Raw genomic sequence first — 23,249 nt, 5'->3', positions numbered from 1 at the left:
TGTCAGCTGCCGATTCCGTGGCCTTAACGCTTTTGCACTGTTCGTGGCCCCTATAATGTTCCAGTTGATGAAGTCTGATTCACCAGTTTTTTCTTTTATGGTTGTGCTTTTGGTGCCCTAAGAACTCTTGGCCTAACTCAAGTTCACAGAGATTTTCTGTTAAGTTTCTCCTGTGTTTCTTCTTCTAGAGGGATTTGCACTATATATATCTATTTTGAGTAAACCTTTGTACTGGTACCAGTAAGGGCTGTTTTTGTATGTGGATCTCCAGATGTTTCCCGCACCGTTGATTGAAAAGGTGATCTTTGTCTCACTGCAGTGCCGTATACTTTGGTCAGAAATCAGTTGTCTTTTATGTGTGGCTTTATTTCTGGACTCTCTCTCTTCCACTCCACCCATCTGTTGGTCTGTTTTTATGCTAACATCATTCTTTTTTGATTACTGTTTGTTGAGAATAATTCTCGAAGTCAGGTAGTGTTTTCCTTTCAACTTTGTTTTTTTGTTTTCAGAGTTGTTTGTCTAGTGTAGGTCCTGTGGATTTCGATATGACTTTTAGAATCAGCTTGTCAATTTCTGTAAAATATTCAAATCAAAAATCCCTGCTGGGATTTTGATTGGGATTGCATTGAGTCTAAAGATAAATTTAAGGGAGAATTAATATCTTATTAATACTAAAGCTCCAGCTGTTCTTGACGAAAGGGAACAGAAGGCTGTGAGTTCATGGGACTGAGGCTATGCAGGAAGTACAGACAGCCCCCTGCACACGGATGAAAACTCCTAGAGAACCAAGAGCTACTGAACAGTTTGACCAATTCTTTACGTTTAGAAATGTGCACTTGGAGGCAGATTGCTGTACCGATTTGACACGATAGCCTTGTCGTGTTTTTGTTCATATTGTCGTATAAACACAAGAATTTCTGCACTGCGTTTTTACCATCCCCTGTTTTCTTTAGACATGTACTTGCAAGGAAACTCCATAGAAATGAATGGAAATCACTGCACAATACCTAAAAATTAAAGGCTATTAAATATAAACTGTGTCTGTGATGTGACAGAATGGCACCTCTTCCTCAGAAATGTAAGACCATGATTGCGGAGTCAGAAAAGGATATATTTTCTGTTTCAAAATATTTAAAAATTATTTACTACATTTATTCCATCTTATGATTATGGCTGTTTCTTTCTCTGCTTTCTAAATGGGTCTATTACAGAGAATATAGAAAAGCAGAAGGAACAGTGGAATGGATAGTAGGAGAGAAAATAAAATTAAGTGATAAGACAGGAATTCTTTTGAATAATACTCAGTAATAATGAGATCAGTATGGTACGTTTACTGCCTGGTGCTTCGCTGTAGAAAACATAACAGTGGGAGTACAGACAAGAAGCTTGAAGGGGCCAAATGAAAAAGTAACTAAAATAGACATTCTTCTGTAAGTATACTTTCTGACTATCAGTAGATGTACTTACCAGTTATGAAGGTATCTGAAGATTTGTTTCACAGTAACGCTAAAGAACATTGGTACTCTATTTTATTTTTGTTTTAATAAAAGATGCCAGAATCGTCTTTTGTTTTTTAATGTTTATTTAGTTTTGAGAGACCACATGTGCAAGTGGGGGATGGACAGAGAGAGAGAGAATCCCAAACAGGCTCCACCCTGTCGGCACAGAGCTCGACACGGGGCTTGAGTTCACGAACCGTGAGATCATGACCTGAACTGAAATCAGATACTCAACCATCTGAGCCGCCCAGGCACCCCCAAACATTGCTGTTTTATAATACGAATAAAATATAGCTTCCCCCAATAGTTCCATTCCTTATGCGCTTACTGTATAATTGAGGAATGTAGAAAAATAAAATACAAAACTTCTGGATATCCTCAAAACATATCTTTAGGAACAGTTGTGGTACTCTTGAAACTGAGCTGCTTTAAGAAGTAATTAGGAAATAAGTTTGTACTAAGTTGAACGTGGTCGAAAAGTCTGTAGTATGACTGTTAATGTTAGTTTTTGATAATGTGATGTGGGCTTACCTCCTGTCCCGTTAGCTTTCAGAATAAATTGAATGTAAAGACAGGCCTTTCCCCATGTTAAAAACGGTGGTCACGAAAAGGTAAAAATAGATCCACAAGGCTGTTGCTAGTTCTAAAAGGGAGATTGACAGAGGGAGGGGGAGGTGGAGGAGGGAGGGCAGGAGGGAAGGGGAAGGGTTCGGGGTCCCAGGGAGAGAGAGAACTTGAGTAAGTTTCGTTACTTATGTAGAAAGGGTGTCTCAAATTGTGTATTCAACATTTCATCTACTCTGCGTGATGTTAACTTTGTCTTAGAGGCTTATATGTTAAGTTTTATAGGTGCTTATTGCAGACTGGATATGATACAAATAATCTAAGAATTTACACACTGTATCACGTGGATGAATCACTGTTTGTAATAAAGCTGTCAACCGTATCGGTATCAGTTATCAGTTCTGAAATGTCGGTGATTTTATACATCGTTTTCTTTACTTCTGTCAGTTCTGTGTCCATCAGTGCCATTTACAATGTTAATACAAGGATACATCTTCCTGTTATTCACTCATTAAGTCATCTTGAGTGCTATTCTGATGGTCAGTACTGGACCCAGACCTGAAATAATGGTGGATTTGGGAAGAACATTCCGGTTGGAGCCCTCTCCCGTACCCCACGTCTTTTACTGGGGACAGTTACCTGTTTGTATTTGGGAGCTAAGAGAAGTTCATTTTTGGTGACTGTGTAATCAATTTATTTTGAAAGTGTAAGTACAGATAAATTTCTAGTGTTTTTCCACCCCAAAAGTTATTTCTGGAGTATTATTTGCTAATTGAAATTTTAACTTGGTGTGCTGTTGTTTCCTTGAGTTGATTATACTTCTTCTTTTCTTTAAGGTAAAGTGCAAGTTAAGAGTTCAGACATACAAGTTGGAGACCTCATCATAGTGGAAAAGGTTGATGCATTTTTAATTTATTTTAGACGTGTGTATGCCGGTGATTAACATTTAGCCTGATTGCAGTAACTTTGAATCTAAAAGAAATTGTATGAGACAGTTATTTTAAGTCTTAACATCTTTTGTAAGATAGCATATATATGAAGAAGACTTTAGTTTGTTTTTGCTTTAGTACATTTCATTGTGTGCAGGTGAAATCATATTTTGTCTAAAAACAAGACCTGTGTTAACTGCTTAATATTGTATTACTAGAATTATTTCATTTGATGAAAAAACTGTATTAGTTAGAACCTATTTATAATAGAATATGTTTCGTTTTCTAAAACTTCCTATTACAGATAGATATATTACACATAAGAATTGGATATTCTTATGGTTTAGAATTTACCTTAAAGAAGGGAGGGTCAATGGAAGTCAGAGAATATTGGGAAGAAACGGCTCAGGTCTGTGGAGGCGGAAGCCGCTCAGAAAGCCTGTCAGTGTCAGTGGTGGAAGCTGCCGGCAGCCTGGGGTGAGCAGGCTGACTGCCTGGGGGGGGGGGGGGGGGGTGCTTCTGCCCACATCCCTGAGTAATGGCCACTGAGCAGGTAGCCTCTTTGTTTTTTTCAAAGGCTCTAGGACAACTTTTATTTTATTTTATTTTTAGAAAAATTTTTAATGATTTTTGAGAGAGAGACAGAGACAGAGTATGAACAGGGGAGGGGCAGAGAGGAGACAGAATCCGAAGCGGGCTCCAGGCTCCGAGCCGTCAGCACAGAGCCCGACTCGGGACTCGAACTCACGAACGGCGAGATCGCGACCTGAGCCGAAGTCAGAAGCTCAACTGGTTGAGCCACCCGGGCGCCCTTAGAACAACTTTTAAAAAGTGTCGCAGGAAAAGTTGTGATAAGGCCTCTCACAAGAGTAGTCTGAGCCCTCGGTGCCGGCTGGCACCCGGGCCACGCACCCAGCCTGAGCCATGTTGTGGAGGGGTTTAGTACCAGAAGGCCTTTCTCCTCAAGACCAGCGTGGGCTTTCTCTTGCTGCTTTCATCTCTGCATCGGCCATGTTTTTAGGTCTGCTTGTTTGATTTTACAAAAAGGATTAAAATTGAACACACTGATGTGCAACTCGTGTGCGTGGCGTTTGGTCACATGGATGTTGTAAGTCACTAGCTTTGATCCGCGGTTAGATTTTCGGATGGTGTCTTTGTTCTCCTCTTACAAAGCGCTGTGTGAATATCCTCATACACACACCTCTTCGCGCTTCTGTAGGGTAAATGCTGATGACAGATGACTGAGCCAAATGAGAGTCCGCTGCCAGTGTCCAATACCTCACCCTTTCTGTGGTCAGGCACCTGGGTCCTCGCTCCGGGTCCCTCTCAGGGCTGTAGTCAGCCAGGTGGTCATCGCCTCCAGCTCGTGGGGGCTTGTTGGCAGGTTCGGGGCCTTGGTTCCATGAGCTTTTGGCCGGAAGGAGGCCGCCTTCGTTCCCGGCCACAAGGTGGGAAGGCTGGGGGTCCTCCACAGGGCAGCTCCCGGTGGCCCCTCGGGACAGAAGTGGGTAGCCAGCCCCATGGGTTGCGGGCTGGGACCTGTGCCGGCAGTGACACCCATCGCGTGTTGTTTCCTTCTCAAGAGGCTGCGTGGTGTTGATGGTGGTGTTGAAGGAGCAGAGAGAGTCTCTGTGGATCGGGGAGCACCGCTTGGCCTTGTCGTTGTTCCATCTCTCATTTCCTTTGCTCTCTCGTTATTCACGTTCTCCTTCCCTCTCCTGCCAGAGTTGATGGACTGTTGTGCTCTTCAGTTCTCCCTTTTTTACTGAGTAGCGTGAGTCCTTCTTGGCCACGTTGTGTGTGCTCATCTCTTCTGTCCTGTAGATGGATGTGAAGGTGGACGTCGAGATCAATGTGGGGCGTTCCCCTTGGGCCTCTCTCTGGCCTCCCAGGTGCATTCTCCATCTGTGAGAGACGGATGAGGGACATGGGCCTTTGTCGACATCCGGGAAAAGGTTTTACGGTAACGGGGCAGCTGCCCATCTTCTGTTTTGTCCCTGCAGTGTTCCACGGGTAGCGCAGTGTGGGTGTCCCTGCAGTGTTCCACGGGTAGAGCAGTGTGCGTGGCACTCCCAACACTAGATTGGTATTATTACACAAGCATGTGTACGGCCCCTTCTCTACCCTGATGTTGAGAGATTCGGTAGCAGAGCTACAGGAAGAACTTCTAAAATATTTTCACTAATCTTCAGGAAATGTTATACACTAAAAAATAGGGGTGACACCTGTACCTGATTTAGTTTTTTTACATTGCCAGTTTTACACCTACTTTCACATAAAAATTTTCCACATATTTTAGTTACTTAAAAAACTTGAATATTTAGAATCTTGAGACATAATTTCTGGTAATTGCTATGAAGTGATAAGTTTTTAGTAGTGAATTTATATTTGTTAAACCAACTTTGTGGCTTTTTTAGGGATAAAAGTTTTTGTCTTACTGACTGACTAACCGTCATAAGGAAATGGCAGTGATATGGTAGCAAATGGTTTTGTCTTTTTACTTTTTATTTAAGGATTCTGGAAATACTTGTCACTAACCAGAAAGTTACTTCTCTGTTATTTGACCACATTGCTATTTAGAAATCAATCCTTGGATACTTCCTTGGTGGATGTTATGTTGGAGGGTAGCTCTTCTAATTCTGTATCCTGATGTGGAATTACACTTCGTATATGGATAGTCATTGTGTAGATATTTGAGGCACGCTGATCGAGTTTGGCCCGGTGCTGCCGATGCTGGGAGTCGTGCAACTCACGGGAGAGCAGCAGCTGGGCACAGTGGGCAAGGGGAGATGTGGGCTTCGACGCCAGATGGATCTGGGTGTAAACTCCCAGTTCTCCAGCCTCAACCCCTCCCAGGAGCAGCATCTCTTTGATGCGCACTTGGAAAGTGGTAGGCTAGATCCATTCAGAGTCAGGGTCGGGTTATGCACGCAAGGCAGAGAAAGAAAATCCGAAGGTTGTCTCCTGGCTGAACAAGGAACCAACCCTCCGAAGAAGTATCTAAAATTTTAGACACACATGTCAATTTAAATATGAATACTTGAGGAATGTGTCAGGCAGGTAACTGTTTGTAACAAGAGACTTTGAAAAGTTGAAGGTTGTCCAGGTCGTTGTCCAGGTCCTAACACCCGACTCTGAAGTCCAAGTGTTTGAGAAGGATCCAGAGGACACAAGCAGGATTGAAGTTGACACTGTTGTTGAGTCCTTCTTCTGCTCAACCAAAATGAGCAAGAAAAGAATATCTTCTTTTTTTTCACAGCTGAATTGAAAGACAGTTTCTTTATCCTATTTATTTAAGGTAATGCAATTTAATAAATATTTTCAACAATTTTACCAAGTATTACAATATATATATTATATATATTGTATATATATAATATATATAATATATATATTACAATATATATTTTATATATATATTATATATATATTACAATATATATTTTAATACCCAGAACAGACACGACAAAAACTATGCAGAGAGAGACAGTCTGAGATGCTGTAAATAAACTGAGATGGGCTTCTGAACAGGTTTCAGGTAACACACCAGAAGGCAAGAAATTAGAAACGGAGGAGTGAATACCAGGGGAAACCTGACAACAGAAAACAGATCAGAAAATGCAGACTTCTGTAATGTGTCAGTAATTTATGTTCATTGTGAACCGTCTAAATATACCAATCCAGAGACAGGCAGAGTGGATGAAGAAAGGAGGCCCAGCCATGCGCCTCTCACAAGGAATTCAAATCCAGTGACACGGGTAGGATAAAAGGAGGTAAAAGAATGGAAAAGGTACACATCGCATAAAATTAATCGGAAGTAGGAGGGGCTGAGTTAATATCCAGTGAAGGATGGCTCAGAGCAAAGAAAATTATTAGAGATGGAGAGACCTTACATAATATTAACAGAGTTATCCACCAGGAAGACGAGACGGTCCTGAAGTTGTACTCACCAGACAACAGAACCACAGAATACACAAATGAAAAATTGTTGCACCTGAACAAAGGAAAAAGATCCACAGTTCTGAGTGAGAACTTCAGCCCCACCCTCTGAGCATCAGACAGAAGTGGTGGGCCAAGCATCGGCACTGACAGAGACGATCCCCACTGAGTCCGCCAGCGAGATCTGACAAATGCAGGCCGCTCTACCCGACAGTAGGAAGACACACATTTATTTCAAGTCGCACCAAGTTTCAACATGCACCAGTTAAAGCAGATCCATAAAAGAAACCTCAAGAAAATGAAAAGAATTTGAAATCATACAGCGTGTTGTTTCATCATGGTAGAGTCAAATCAGAAATTAACAACAGAAAGACAACAGGAGAACTCTAAAATAGGTGAAAAGTAAACAGTGTACTTTAAGTATGGAATCTAGGAAACAAAATGCAACTGTGTGAAAGTGGAATTTCAACATTCAAAATACGTGGTACGCACGTGCGGCGGTGCTGAGTGGGAATTTTGTAGTCGTCAACACCTACGTTAGAAGGACGTCAAAGTCTCAAGTTAATGGTCTAAGTCCCTGGCTCAGGAGACTAGAAGAGCAGAATTAAAGTAATGTATGCGGAAGGAAGTAAATATAAGAGCAGGTCAGTGAAACAAGACAGTAAATCAGTGAAAGCAAAAGCTGGTTCTTCTAGACAAATTAATAAAACCGATAAACCTCTCCCAGGAGTGATAAAAATGAAGAGCAGTGACACAAGTCACCAGTCTCTGTAGTGACACAGGGGACATTACTGCTGATCCCAGGCCATCGAACGGAGAATCACGGATTCCCACCGAGAGCTGTACGCTCCCTAGCACACCAGCTTCGACGAAAGGGACCACTTCTTCCGAAACCACAAACCATCAAAACAGTCAAAATGGAACAGGTAATGTGATGGTTCTACAAACAGTAAGGAAGTGGAGTTAGTAGTTTCAAATCTCTGAGAAAGGGCGGCTGGCTGGTCCAGTCGGAAGTGTGTGTGACTCTTGATCTTGGGGGTGTAAAGATTACATAAATAAAATTAAAACAAATAAAAATGACGTTACCATCGGTGTTTCAGTGACTGCGATGGGGACTGCGATGGGGATGAGAGGAAATTGCTTTGAGGCTGGCACCGATGAATAAAAAATGCATGTCATACCTGTGATAAACCGCAGTTGTTAAAAAACATAAAATCTCTGAGAAGGAAGTATCTAAGTCCAGATGTTTCCACTGAAGAACTCCTTGAACCCTTTAAAGAAGACTTTGCATCATTTTTGCACGGTAGTTTCCAGAAAATAGTGGAGGATGGATGGAGCATTAGGAGTCCAGTGTTACGCTCATACCAACACAAGACAGTACAGAAAAGAAAAGTACAAATAACGTGCATATACACCCAGACATCCTTAGGAAAACAGTTGCCGATGGATATCAGCAGTATAGAGAAAAACGGCACATCAGGACAGAGTGGACGTTATTCCGAGTATCTAAGGCTGGTTCAGCGTTCTAAAAGCACCAGATGTAGTTTACCCTGTTAACAAACTAAAAAAAAAAAAAAAAAAAAAAAAATTATATCAGTTGATGTAGGAAAAACATTTGGGTAAATCCAACACACAGTCATAATAAAAACTCTCCACAGCCTGGATTAAACAGTTAATTAAAAAGCACCTATAAATATGTACAGCCAAGATCACACTTAACGGTGAAAGTCTGAATGCCTCTCCTTTCAGATTGGGAGTAAGTCCAGGATGTTTGCTCTTACCACTGTTTTTTTTTTTTTTTTAATTTTTTTTAATTTTTTTTTTTTTAATTTCTTGAGAGAGAGGGGGAGAGAGAGAGAGAGAGAGAGAGAGAGAGAGAGACAGTGTGAGTCGGGGAGGGGCAGAGAGAGAGGGAGACACAGAATCCGGAGCAGGCTCCAGGCTCCGAGCTGTCAGCATAGAACCCAATGCGGGGCTTGAACTCACAAACTGCAAGACCATGACCTGAGCCAAAGTCAGACACTTAACTGACTGAGCCACCCAGGCACCCATGCTCCTACCAGTCTTAACTCGACTAACATTTCTAGCCACGTAGAATAAGGCAGGTAAAGCAAATGAAAGGAATTCAGGTTGGAGAGGAAGAAATAAAAATGTCCCTATTTGCAGATGACATGATTGTGTGTGTGGACAATCCCAACAAATCTATGAAAACCTCCTGGAACTAATGATAATGAGTAGATTTAGCAAAGTGGCTGATTATAAGATCACCACTCAAATACCAGTCCCATTTCCAACATGTGGAAACAAATTAAAAATGAAGTCGCTTTATAATAAATCACTACTATGAAAACTAAACCTTAGGTATGACTGAAAATGACAATGTGTTCATGAAAGTAATCAAAGATACTGTGGATTTGGATTGAAATATTCCAGTTTTCCTCAAATTGAATATAGGTTTAATATAATTTCCATTAAAATCTCAGCAAGATTTTGTTTTTTTGTGTTCATTTTTTACATACAAAATAAGCTTATTGTAAAAGCCATTTGTGAAGGCTGAGATAGCAAAGCAATGCTGGTGAGGAGAATAATGCGAGAAGGGTGACTTCCTGGTGTCGAGGCGCATGACCGAGCCCAGCGTGTGAGAAGGGGAGAAATCGAGATCGGTGGAACATTCTGGAGAACCCAGAAATAGATACACCCAAAATGCTCAAGTGAGTTTTGACAAAGTGCAAAAGCAATTAAAATGGAGAAAGGTTGGCCTTTCAACCAATGAGCTGGAACTAGTGGACGTCCAGGGTTTAAAAGAACGAACCCAATCTGAATGTTACACATCATAGAGGTATGAAATCAGAATGGATCATGACTTTAAGTGAAAAATGTGTAAGTGTGAAACTTCGGAAGAAAAACATCGGAGAGAATACTCCAAATCTAGGGTAGGACACTGGTGTTTAGACTTGATGCCAAAAGCATGATGCGGAGAAGAAAAATAACGGTAAGTTGTATCTCATTAAGATAAAGCGTTTGTGCTTGTGAAAGAACACGTGACTACGATGAAAACAGGCTAAAAGGCCCAGGAGGAGACGTCCGTAAACCACATGGCTGATAGATTTGTGTATCTAGAGTATGTGAAAACCCAGCAGTACGAAGAATCAAGTGAGAAAGCGAACTGAAGACGGAGGAGATGTGTCTCCAAGAAGATTATGGCTGGAGAGTGAGCAGGAGAGGGTACCCAGCGTCATCAGTAATCTGTGAATGCAAGCGACAGCACCGTGACGCCTCCGTGCACACACAGCACAGCGGCTACAGTGAAAACTGGTAACAACACCAGGTGCTAGCAACGATGTGAAGAAAGGCCACTCATACATTTCTAGTGGGAACATCAAATGTTACACTTAGCCTAGAAAATCAATAGACAGTCTCTTAAAAAATTTAATATGCAACTGTGGTATGGCCCAGCAGTTGAACTCTTGGACCTCTTATCACAGAGAAATGTTCATTTGAATTGGCACAAAAGGCCATCCATGAATGTTTATGCCTGTATTATTCATAATTGCCAAAAATCACAAACCAGATATCCCGAATGGGTGATGGTCGGAGGAACAGTCGTACATGGTACCAGGGTCTATGATGTTAAGAAAACACGGGTCTCTGCTCCTGTGTTGCTCATAGTCTTGAAGGGAGGGAAAAATAAAAAGTATCCATGATTGTTTAACACTCTTTATGAGTGCTTCACAGAAAATAAAACAGGGTAAGGGACTAAAGAGTAATGGCCTGAAGTGAAATTAAGGGAAAAGATTCCATTACAATAGCATTAAAAAGAATAAAATACTTACAAATAAAATTATTGTTAAGAGTCGACTTAGCAGGGGCACCTGGTGGAGCGGGATGGGGGATGTATTTGGGTGGGTGCTTTTTTGGTCCGGTACTGCCTGTGAGATTCTTCCATTTTGTTGTGTGTCCATGGTTTGCTCTTCTCGTTGTTACGCAGCGTGCCCTTTGTCCGTCCTACCGTTGGTGCATATCTGGGCGGCTTTTAGTTTTGCCTGTTAGAAGTGATAATTGTGCACACAGTGCTACTGTATATATGCCTAAGGAGTGGGATTGCAGGGCATGGGGGACACATATACTCCACTCTAGTGGACACTGGAAATGACCTTGCAAGGCAGTGTACCACTTTCTCCTCTAGTGGGCAGTGCAGCGCGTAAGAGTTCCGGATGCTTCCCGTGTTTGTCAACACTTGGCATTGTCAACCCTGTGCATTTTGCATTTCCAGTATGTGTGTGGTAGTGGTGGTTTTAACACGCATTTCCTTGAAGAGTAACAAAATTGCACACCTTTTCATATGCCTTTGGATACCTTTCTTGTTTGGGAAGAGCCTATTGAAATCATTTGCTATTTTTCTTCTAAGTTATCTCTTCTTTTCTTATCAGGTTTTAGGCCTTTAGGTATTCCGGTTGGAGGGTCTCATTAGTGATAATGTTGCAAATAATATTTTCCTCCCTGGTGTGCTTTGTTAAACAGATATTCTTAATTTTGATGAAGTCTATTTTATTAATCTTCTCATTGATAGTTAATTGGGTTTTTGTTTGGTTGGTTGGTTTTTAAAATTTTTGATTGTGAGGAGGAGTCTTGTTAGGTTTGGTAGGGACCCTACCAAAAAATTGTCAAAATATTCTGTATTTTAGGAGCTTTATCGCTTTGACTTTGACATTTAGAAATTCATTCGGGATAGATTCAGATTCACTCGGGATAGATTTTTATGTTTTGACTGTTACAGAAATTTGGTATTCTTTCCCGTCATCTTCTGTAGATATCTGTTTCTCAACACTTTCCCTTATTGGTCTGCAGTGGCACCTTTCTCGTTAACCTGGTGTTCATGAACATGTGGGCCAGCCTTCTGTTGTCTCTGCGTGTACGTCAGTAGAACTGTCTGTCGAGGTGGAAAACCGTTTTGTCGTAATTGCTCTAGTCTGATACTTTCGTTTTATTATACTGTAGACTCAGCCTCCTTGTTTCTCACATTTGTCTTGTTCATTCTCGGCCTTTGCATTTCCCGGTAAATACTGGGAATACCTGTCAGTTCCTCCCAAAAAACGTGTTAAGATTTTCATTGGGTTTGCGTTAGATCGGTTGATGGGCACCTGACATCTTTGTGTTCTGATTTTGGTACAGGATGTGTTCTGTGTTACGTAGGTTTTGTTTAACTTCTCTCAGTAACGTTTGATACTTTTTTCGTTTACAGAACTTGACTTGCTCTGCATCTTTTATTAGTTATAGTCTAACGTTCGCTTTTCTTTTTACTGAAATGCACATATTTAAAAAAAGCTTTCTTGCTGATCATTACATATATATATACATATATACATATATATGTGTATATATGTGTGTGTGTGTATATATATATATATATATATACTTGTTTTCTGTGTCATTAATTTTTGCTTTGCCTTTGCTTACATCCTTGTACCTCGTTTGGGGCTCATTGGCTTTTGTCACCCTGCTTTCAAGTGGATATTCAGATTCTATTTTTAGCTTCCCTTCTCCATTGTGTGCACTTAACTGTATACATTTTCCTCTTAACGTTTCCCTTTGGCATTGGGAGCACGGTTCCATACGCTCTGCTGTGTTGCATTTTTATCGTTCAGCTAAAAATATCTTCTGACTTCCATCGTGATTTCCTTTTTGACCTAAGACTTCTTTAGATCTCAGTACTTGACAGCTTTATCCCACAGCGCGGTGTTCTCAGCCTAACAACTTCTGTTTGTTTGTATTGCTTGCTCGCTTTGCTTGTATTGCTTGCTTCCTCTACTTTATCAGGTCTCAAAAAATAGAAGTACTTTAGGATGTTACGTGAAATGTTCTTTACTATATATTTTTCTTAGTTTGATACAGCTTTCCCAATTGATAGAATGATTAGCAATGATTAAATAAATGTATTAATAGCGAATTCTTGTAAAAGTGTTTATATGCTATATAGTACTTTTGAGATTTTGTCCTTTTCTGCTTTATAAAAGAATCTCTCTCAAATTTGTGGGGGTTTCGTTTGTTTGCTCAGTAGTACATTTATTCATTTATAATATGTAGTAAATAGTTTATTTATGGTATTTTCTGTTTTGTGTTAGGCCTTGGAACCCTACCCTCCCTTCCCAGGGTTTTTTAGTCTAATAGGGAGGACATAACTTTTTCTAGGGCAGAAACCTCTGTCTTGTATGCACAAGTTCAGATAAGAAAGAGGCCAAAGAAAAGGCAATATGTAACACTTTTCAGAAATGGAGTAGGTTTCAGGTCTTCACAAATGCTATTTTCATGGTTTGTTAACAGGGAAAAATGGTAAAAAGTCTAACTAAAAAATGAATTTGAATATCAATTATACAAATTGTTACACAAATCATTAATGTTAATTGCTTCAGTATAAATTTTATTATAACATTTTTTTAGATAGTTTCTGCTAGCTATTTCTACTTTGTAATGGAATGGTGTTACTTTATAAACTTGCATATGTATAATTAGTATTTTATATTACTCTGCAGAATCAAAGAATTCCATCGGACATGGTATTTCTGAGGACGTCAGAAAAAGCAGGTATTTCTATGTGTATTTAAATTGCTGATCATTTAGCATTTTAGGAGTTTGATTTTCATTTTGAAAGATAAAAATTTATTCTTACAGAAAAGTTTTCTTTGAATGGTAATACATTAAATTCATTAATTCTAAATCACATTTAATTGCTGATATTTCAAATGATCTTTACTATTTGTTTATTAACAAAAGATAATCCTATCACAACCTTTATATCAAATGAGTGTTTTCATTCACACTTGTATTGATATGTAAGTAATTAAATAATGTTGCTTGAAATCTGATTGCCGTTCTGTATTTGCAGTGTTGTTAATTCAGCAAACACGTATTGACCACTGCCTGTGTGCCAGGCAGTACTTGTCACGTAGGATCCAAAGGGAGCGAGACTGTTTTGTTCCCTTCTAAGCAGTCGTGTGGATGGACATACCTTGCCAGTAGTACTGTGATTATATAGATAATATGGTTAGAAGATGTGTGGGGGGATCCTGAGAGGAAGCAGACCGTCGCTTAGGTCTGAAGCTTAGTTGAAGGCGCTTCACAGGGTAAATGATTATTTCTGTGACTGAGCTTTCCCCGGTCAGAAGCAGGTGGAAAAGGGCTAAGGAGATGGCAGCCTCATGCGGTCGAGGGGGAAACCTATATGCTGGGAGTCAGGAGACCTGAAGCCTGGTCTGCTCCGGCCAGTTCTGAATCACGCGCGCCAGCCACGTGGCCACACACCGTTTCATCGTATCTAAAACGATGGGAGGCCTCTCAAGTAATGCCCAAGTTCCTTCTGTCTCACATTTCTGACTTTGTTGAATAAATGAACAGTATTTTTCTAGGAAGCTCAGCATATGTATTATTTGTAGTGTGAAACATAGAAAGGACAAAGTTAAATTTTAGAGTTGTTGATTTAGTTGTTCTTTTTCTTTTCTTTTTTTTCCTTTTCTTTCTGAGTAATCTCTATATCAAACGGGGGGCTCGAACTTACATTCCCGAGATGGAGTTGGCATGCTCCACCCACTGAGCCATGCCCCAACAACTTTCCTTTAAGTTTATTAAGTCATTTCTGCAGCCAGCCTGGGGCTTGAACTCCACGACCCTGAGATCAAGGGTCGCACGCTGAGCCAGCCAGGTGCTAGAGTTGTTAGCTTAGGGTTTTCTTCATATGTAAACAGCATTTTTTTAAAGGGACATTTTAAGTCCTGAGAAAGAAAATGTTTTCTCACCCACTGTAGTTACGGTTGTTTACATTGTAACGCGAGGCTGCCGTTGACGCCAGAGTGCGGCTGCTTCTTCTGGGCACGTACACTTGATACGTTTACCTTATTGTGTGTTCCTTCCTGCGGTCCGGTTCTTCCCGCCAGCGGACCGGGGAGCGGCTCTTCGGTCCGTTTCCCTGTCTTCGCAGAAATACAGCCAGGCCCCTTTCCTGCCCAGTCCGATGGGGCTGTGCCCTGATGTCTGGCCGAAGGAGGACGGCTGGCAGCCACGTGTGCTGCTTCCAGGCCTGGCCTCAACCTCCTTTGTAGCCTTGGACCCTTGTCTTCCCAGTGCCGGCTCCGTCGCCGTGGCCGGGGTCGTCTCGGGAGCTGCGTGTTGAAGCCGCCAGCCGGGGTTCACGGAGGCCTGCGGGATTGAGCCCCCTCCCCTCCCCTGACCAAGTGACTCGGAGAGAGCGAGCTGTCATTGAGTGCCCCAGCTGCAAGGTTTACCTTTTACGGTAGCCTGTGTCCCCTTAACTCCTGCAGCCGGGGCAGGCGGGTGACGGCTCTGCCCATGCCTTCGCTTCTTGATCGCGTCACCGGGCGTGAGGTTACGGCCTTTCAGGGTTTCCTGGGCACGTGTGCAGCTCCGCACGGGCCGCTGGCTTCTAGACTCCCAGGAATGTGATGGGAATTTTCAGAGCCTCCTTCAGGTCATCTGATTTTCCCAGTTTTCTTTCAATTTTCTGGTTAGCTTAGTGTTTACCAGTTTTGTCACCACCCGAGGGAGCCGTGACGTCAGACACCTGCCGCTGACGGGTTTTGACCCACAGCCCAGGGAAAGTGCTGTCGTCAGTGAATGGGCTCCGGGTCGGGTCACGTCCAGGCGAGCCCTGCTTGTCAGGTGATGCCAGTTCGCAGGGCGTGGGTTCGAAGGGCCCCAGCTGTGATTGGCCCCCCGTCAGGGGCTGCCCGTTTTCTCAGCTACCGTGGAGCCGTGGGGTGGAGGGGGGAGGGTTTGGAAAGGGGAGAGATCACGACACTCCCCAGCTGACTCTCGGCTCAGTTTAGCCGTGTTTCTGAAACAGATGCACCTGGGACTGTCGCAAGTCTTTGATCATTCCCCAGAGTTCTGAAAGGGTTGCCTTTGACAGTTTTTACTGATGTGCTCATTGTAGTTATGGAGAAATGGATTTTCGGACATTCTTACACTGCCATCCCTGTTTACATCATCTACTTACTTATGGTTTGTCTTTGTTTCTAAATGTATTTAATATAATGAATAGCAGAAACATTTGTGCCTGAGAGATGCTTTTTTTTTTTCTTCAATTTTTTCTTTTAACGTTTATTCAAGTCTGAGAGATGTTTGAGCTGTCAGCACAGAGCCCGACCCGGGGTTCGAACCCACAAACTGCAAGATCGTGACCTGAGCCGAAGTTGGACGCTTAACCGACTGAGCCACCCAGGCGACCCTGAGAGATGCTTTTATACTAATTACCCTTTGAATGTTTGTGGTGGAAATAATATATGAGAGTAAGAATGTTAACCTAGGGGCTCCTGGGTGGCTCAGTTGGGTCGGGGTCCGACTCTTGGTTTCGGTTCAGGTCGTGATCTCATGGTCGTGGGATCAAGCCCTGCCTCTGGGCTCTGTGCTGACAGTGTGGAGCCTGCTTGGGGTTCTGTGTCTCCCTCTCTCTCTGCTCCTCCCCTGTTAGCACACGCGCTCTTGCGGTCTCTCTCTCAAAATAAATAAAACAAAACAAAAGAATACTGTCCTAAATATGGAAATGGTGTTTAGATAAATAACTTAAGAGAAATAGATTATACAGTTTGTGTTGGGAGATAAAAGGTGAGGAAAAGCCAGCACTTTGAAGCTAGAAGATAATGAGAAACGTTCATTTTTCAGAGGAGGAATCTGAGGGCCTTGTTGATGATCACATGACTAACAGCATTTTTAGAAGTGCTTCAGCCTCTGAATGATGTTTTCACTGTATCATTGTTTAGGCAGCAGAACATAGGTAGAATATTAGAGCATTGGGCAAAATGAGATACTCTTTATTAGCTTTGGATGAAGAACATTGTATCTAGATTGATGATGTTTTAATTTTTTTTTTTTTTTTAACGTTTATTCGTTTTTGAAAGAGAGAGAGCATGAGCAGGGGAGGGCTAGAAAGAGAGGGAGACCCAGAATCCGAAGCAGGTTCCAGGCTCCGAGCCGTCAGCACAGAGCCTGACGTGGGGCGCGAACCCATGAACCGTGAGATCGTGACCTGAGCTGAAGTCGGACGCCGACTGAACCACCCCGGCGCCCCAGGATTGATGATGTTTTAAAAACATTTTCTTTGCCTCTACTTTTCCGTTGCATTTCGTGTTGTAGGGACAATTGCCCACTGTGGTGTAATGGTACTTCATATTGTGGAGGTCCTGGATGTCTTTGAGAATCTTAGGAATTAATCAACTTGTTCCCCAGAAAAATGGACACAATTAATATGCATTATGCTAAATTCTTTATTGTTTCACATATTCCTGGAAGGTTATTAATGAATCTGAGTTAGGACCTTACTGTAGTCTGTTTAAGCCTACGGTTCTGTTATATTCCTTAGTTTTATTATTTTTCCTATCACACAAATTGTTAAAACCATTGCTAACTATAGATAATGCAGATATTAAAATGTCAGGTTGTTATTTCTTGCTGTTTTTCTTCTTTTTGTAAAATGGACCCAGGAGCTTCCCAGCTGGATAAAATGTGTGTCGTAATATTGCTTTAAATCAGGAATTCTCAGGAATTCTTAGAATTTCTTGGGAAGCTCTGTTTCTATGACTTTAAGTAATTTAAGTTTTTGTAATCATCTCATTTTTGAAAGTACACCTATTCAGAATTTTTTGTGTATCTACTGACGCCATTGATACTATTTTATTACTTTGCAGTGTCAGTTCAGAAGAATCTGATAGTAGGTTGTCTGTTATAATAAAAAACTTCCAGCCCTAGCCCGTGGACAAGTCTTCGGTCTCCATGGTGTGTCCGGGCTTGGCCAGGTAAAGCTTGTGTTTGTCAGCACAGCTCAGGGGGCCTGTCTGTGGTGTAGTGACCAGGGACTAACACTGGACGGTCCCTGGGCTGCCGGCTTGATTGTTTAGAATGCAGATGAAGCTGTTGATGGATCTGCGGACTGATGGCTTAAGTCCCAATTAGTCAATTGCTTCATCACTTTCTTAATTCAGATCAAATATCTCCTGAATGCACACAATTCTTTTAGTGGTATTAAGAGAAATTAATGCTTTGGAACTAATTTTCATCAATCTCTTATAAATGCCAATATCTTTTTCACTTGTCTCCTAAGTGATGACATTATAGTTTAAGTGTTTGGGACATATTTCAATAGCTCAGCTGTCACCTGTTAGTGGGCCAGGGGTAGGTAAATGACACTGTGCTCGTCCACATTCTCTCTTGGTGCTATTCATCTTCCCACTGGCTTAAAAATTTCATGCAGAGTCATTAAGTCCCATAAATGATTTAGAAATTAAGTTTAATGGCAAACGATCTGGTATTACATATGCAGAGTCAATATCTATTTTTCTTTTGTTGGGCATATACTGTACCCGTCTCTGAGAGCTATTGGATTCGCGAGCTGTTGCAGGCAATGTACTAATATTACAGGATAACTTATCACGGTCTATGACAGACTCCTGTGCTCTGTCTCCTCGTGTCCCAGCAGTTACTTTATCACTACTCGATGCAGCTCTCCTGTGTGACACATGGCCCAGTTGATCTTCATTTGATTGTCATTAAACCTGTCCTTTCCTGTCAGCTCTTGTCAATTAATACAAAATAAAATCAAGTATTCATAAGAAGTCTGTAACAGGATATGAGCAGGCCAATTTAATAATTCATTTTTGCCGAGCGTTCACTGGCATCCATCGTAGCTACTCCTTGCTGTTAAACATGATTAGATAGAGTTCGTGTGAGACACGTCAAGTTGGCCGTACTTCTGATTTTGCTACACTTCGGTCTCTCTTTTTAAATCCTCTCCGTTACCGCAAGGTTAGTAATGTTAACTGTACTCGAAGGCTAGTAAGATGTCTATTGTCTCTAAATTTTTAAAGCAGGATATAATTATTTAATATGAAGCATATCCCTTTTTCTCTAAAGAAAGGCAGCTCTGTTTCTTCCGGTGTTTAATAAGTTCATAGAGATCTAGGTGTTGGTCTCACTATTTTAGAACCACAGAATATTTGAACTTTAAGACACTAGTGAGTTTCCCTTCTTACTATTTTATATGTTAGAAGTCACACCTAGAGCAGGGCTGTCGGCACGGACGTCTCACGGCACGTGTCAGACAGAACCTAGAGTCCGGTCCCTGCGCAGCTAAATTTATAGCAGGACACACGCATGCACCCTCACGTGTATAATCGCACGTACATTTAAGTTTTGGAAAACTGTCTAACTGTAAAATAAGACCCACTGCAGATTTCCTTGTGCTCGTTTTAGTTGAAATCAGTTCGTATAAAATACTCTCCTTGTGGTAGGTCGTGTGACAGGTAACGCGTGACAATTTGTTTATGTAAAGTGCACGCGATCAGACAAAGGTCTCTTCCAGGAGTCCTCACTTGATACGATGGGTGACTCGGAGAGCGTCTCGCAGCTGTCAGTCTTACCGGGCCTCGGGAGAGTGACTCCGCCTCTGGGGACCCCCTCTGGTCCCGTGGGCAGCACTGATGCCCGTGGCGGAGAGTAGCTAAAAGGACTGCAGGCGTCACTGCTGAAGGGTTTCCGTGGGGGCACACCGCAGACACCGAACGGACTCGTCGGGAGTGCCCCGGCTGGCGGAGGAGAGCCGTGAGAGGGCAGGGAGGTGCTCGTGGTGGCAGAGCGCATCTCCTCCGGGGGCCCGCGGGGCGGTGGGGCTGGCGCACGTCCCGCGGGAGACGTCCTGGACCGAGCTCTGTGAAGACACACTCTTACCTTTCTGCCTTAACCAGTACCCCAAACTTGAGGCGTAGTTAGCTAAATCCGGAGTTCCTGCCGTCTGCCACTCACCCACAGGCTTTCCTAGACTTGTCCCTACGTTTTACGAGACGGCCGTAAGGAACATGTGACTTCTCCCACCGTGCAGGAGAAAGCCTTCGTGAGATGGGGTCGCCGCACGGGGAGCGTTGGTGAGTGAGACGCAGAGCTGGCGCTCAGCCCAAGGCCTGCTCTTCCGGCTGAGGTGAGCCCGGCCCGGGATCGGGAGCCTGCTGGGGCGCTGCCGCCGTCTGGGGCCACATCTGTCTTCGTACAGGCTGCTGAGCCCATTCCTGCCTCAGGTCACTGTGCCAGTGGCATCCCCCTTCCCCGCCCGGTTCTGAAAACAAGCAGCGTCTCCAGAAGTTCCCAGGTATCCTCAGGGGGCAGAGTCACCCCTGGCCGAAAGGACTAGAGACTTTTCTTTTTCACCGAAGAGAATGCCTGAGATAATCTCAGTGTTGGGTTGTGTGTCTTTCGAGAGCAGTCGTTCTCCCGTTCCTCAGAGACCTTTCTCAGGAAGCACAGATGGATTCTGTGGAATCTGGCTCCACGGGGAAGCGGCTTCTACTCCACGCCAGCGCAGCCTGGAATCCGGGGACTGGCTTCGTCTCCCCGCCACCGCCAGCCTAAGGCCAGGGCACCGCCCTGCGAGGGGGGCTCCACTAACGGCTCACTTCCCCTGGCCCCATGGACGGGCCCTCCCTCTGCTGGCCAGCTCCCACTCTGAGGCAAGAGCTCTGCTCGCTTTTGACGAGCTGGGAGTAACAGGGCCCCAGCTATTACCCCCACCGGCTAGCTTGTGGGGCAGAAAGTAACGTGCCTGGAGAAGGTAGCACAACCCCTCCAACCCCAGCACCCACGTACAAGCTGCTGTCCCATTGGCATTTCCCGTGCCTGGGGCGAGAGATCTCTGCAGCTTTCCCTGTGGTGCTGATTAGGAACAGACCTTCTGGGAGTTCGTGCCGAAGGGTCGTGTTGACAACAGTGGAGAGCTTGGTGGCCAGTTTTCAGAGGGAGGGTCCCTGATATACACCACCAAGGGACACAGAGCCCAGCGAGAAATTTCACCGCCGGAACCAGGGAAAGAGCCAGGAAGAGTCCCACGGGGTCGCACTCGTCACTGCATGCGTGTGCTGGGCTGCCCTGCTCGGGCGTGGTCAGAGTGGGGCATTCTGGAAAAGCTTCTGCAGGACGCACATCCATCAGCAGTCAGAGCCTTGCCTGGTTCAGGGGCCCTAAGCACAGTCTTCCGGGTGTGCTGCTCACTCTGGTGTGGCTCCTGCGAAGCCAAGCTTAGAAGCACAATCCCACGCCTCCCCATTAGTCTAGAAGAACGTCCGTATGCCAAACCCATGGCTGTGGCCCCAGGAGTGGACGGAGAGAACCTCAAGCTGCTGGTCTGTCCCTGACTGAACATGGGGCAGAATCACGAATGAACTTCTGAACTGGGGGAGTGGCCTCCCAGCCACATGCATCCAGTGGTAAAGGGTAAAAATCCGACCACGTGAATTCGGATACCACCTTTGAGCCAACAGGAAGTTTATGTGGGGCCAGGAGTAGCCCTTAGAAAGCCAGGAATAAAAATCTGGTCAGGGACATCGGGAGTGTCCCTGCTACAGGGGAAGTGGACTTCACAGAATTAGGTCAGCCAAGTCACTAAAAATACACAACGTGCCTAACCAACCACCAGCACCCAAGTAAAACGTTTGATGTTTGCATAACACCGTTCAGACTGCTGACTGATCAGCCGTGGTGAATTTTATGTGCTAGTACGACACAGGGTTAGAGTCGGATGACCTCGTGGTGGCATTGTGCCCTTCCCACGCTGACCTCGGGGCGCTGCAACTCAAGGCTTGCGGCAGCAGCACGTTACCTGCCTCCTGTCTGATGGGAGCTCACATATCAGGCACTTCGTAGACGGTCAGTAATATTAGTGACCTCCTTTTTCGAGAAGAAAGAAGTAAGTGACTTGGTGTTATGCATACATGCCTCCATATATTTTTTGAGGGGCGGGTGCGGAACACTTTCTAATCAGGAGAGTGGACGCCATATTTCCTTCTTCCTTAATTTGGAGTATTCTGTTAGTGCCTCCCCATAACCATCTGTAGAAGGTGTTTTCTAAATGAGCCAGGCCCTAAAGAAGTGTACTTGCGTTACATTTTTTTTTAGAGTTTATTTATTTTGTGGGGCGCCTGGGTCGCTCAGTCGGTTGAGCATCCGACTTCAGCTCAGGTCATGATCTCACACTCCATGAGTTCGGGCCCCTCATCGGGCTCTGTGCTGACAGCTCAGAGCCTGGAGCCCGCTTCAGATTCTGTCTCTTCCCCTCTCTCTGCCCCTCCCCTGCTCATTTTCTGTCTCTCTCTGTCTCGAAAATAAATAAAAACATTAAAAAAAATTTTTTTTTTAAGTTTATTTATTTTGAGAGACAGCAGAGGAGGAGTGGGGGGGGGGTAGAGAGGGATGGGGGGGGGAAGAGAGAGAGAATCCCAAGCAGGCTCCATGCTGTCAGCACAGAGCCTGACAAGGGGGTCGATGTCAGATCTCACAAACCACAAGATCATGACCCGAGCTGAAACCAAGGGTGGGACGCTTAACCGACTGAGCCACCCAGACACCCCGTAGTGTACTTGTATTAAATCCTATGTCCCCAGGTTCGTCTCCCTGGCACTTTATCCCAGTCTGTATCCCTCCTTCTCCCCACCCCGCAGTGGTCTCTTTTATTGTGGTCCTTTGGCCCCCCGAGGTTCAGGAGGACCCCAGTCATGGCAGAAAAGACCGTTACATTCCGCAAGTGAGTATACCTGCTTTGTTAAGCTGACTGTTCTGGGTGCGTGAAGCATGTTGTGACGGGTCTTCTTTCCGGTAACTGTATATCGTAGCCACTTGGCATGCCTGCCGGATCCCTCTCCCTCGGTGACTTTCGCAGAAGCCCTTCCATCTGATTTCTAGAATAGGACGTTGGGTTGCTCCAGATGACGAAGTGTGGGTTTTGTGTTAAGGACTTTGAGTCTGGCTTCCTTATCCACCTGGACCGTGTGTGTCTCCCAGAACTTCTTTTATTCCTTCTGATTTGGCTTCTTTGCTTCTCTAATTCCTCGTCTGTAAACCTGCTAAGGTCAGTAGCTTTCTGTTCAGGGAGTACTGAATACACCTGTAGGGGCAGCATCGCGTGGAAACCTGTTTGAGGAAAAGCACAGCTGTACTGTGACTTACGGTACAAGTTGGTGGCGCTGCTTTGTCACCCTATCAGCAGTTCTTAGTGAATAGTTCCAGACGTTTTCTGTAAAATCATCATCAGGTCTTTATTTGCATTTTATCAGTTAATCTGTTCTTCTTTTTTTTTAATTTTTTTTTTCAACATTTATTTTTATTTTTGGGACAGAGAGAGACAGAGCATGAACGGGGGAGGGGCAGAGAGAGAGGGAGACACAGAACTGGAAACAGGCTCCAGGCTCTGAGCCATCAGCCCAGAGCCCGACGCGGGGCTCGAACTCACGGACCGCGAGATCGTGACCTGGCTGAAGTCGGACGCTTAACAGAT

General features: G+C 43.8%; 1 protein-coding gene across 8 annotated transcripts in view; it reads left to right on the top strand.

The window, feature by feature from the left end:
• Positions 1-23,249, top strand: part of ATP9B (ATPase phospholipid transporting 9B (putative)) — a 259,429-nt gene that overhangs the window by 62,860 nt on the left and 173,320 nt on the right. For all 8 annotated transcript variants that reach the window (XM_040478534.1, XM_040478532.1, XM_040478531.1 and 5 more), the window contains 2 exons: positions 2,900-2,958; positions 13,462-13,513. In XM_040478534.1, the coding sequence (XP_040334468.1) occupies positions 2,900-2,958; positions 13,462-13,513 (111 nt within the window). The remainder of the gene's footprint in view (positions 1-2,899; positions 2,959-13,461; positions 13,514-23,249) is intronic.

Source organism: Herpailurus yagouaroundi, unplaced genomic scaffold (genome assembly GCF_014898765.1).
Source record: "Herpailurus yagouaroundi ecotype Mexico unplaced genomic scaffold, PumYag 142, whole genome shotgun sequence".
NCBI classification, from domain to species: domain Eukaryota; kingdom Metazoa; phylum Chordata; class Mammalia; order Carnivora; family Felidae; genus Herpailurus; species Herpailurus yagouaroundi.
Note: the sequence above shows the minus strand (reverse complement) of the source record. Positions and strands in the feature narration are given on the sequence as shown.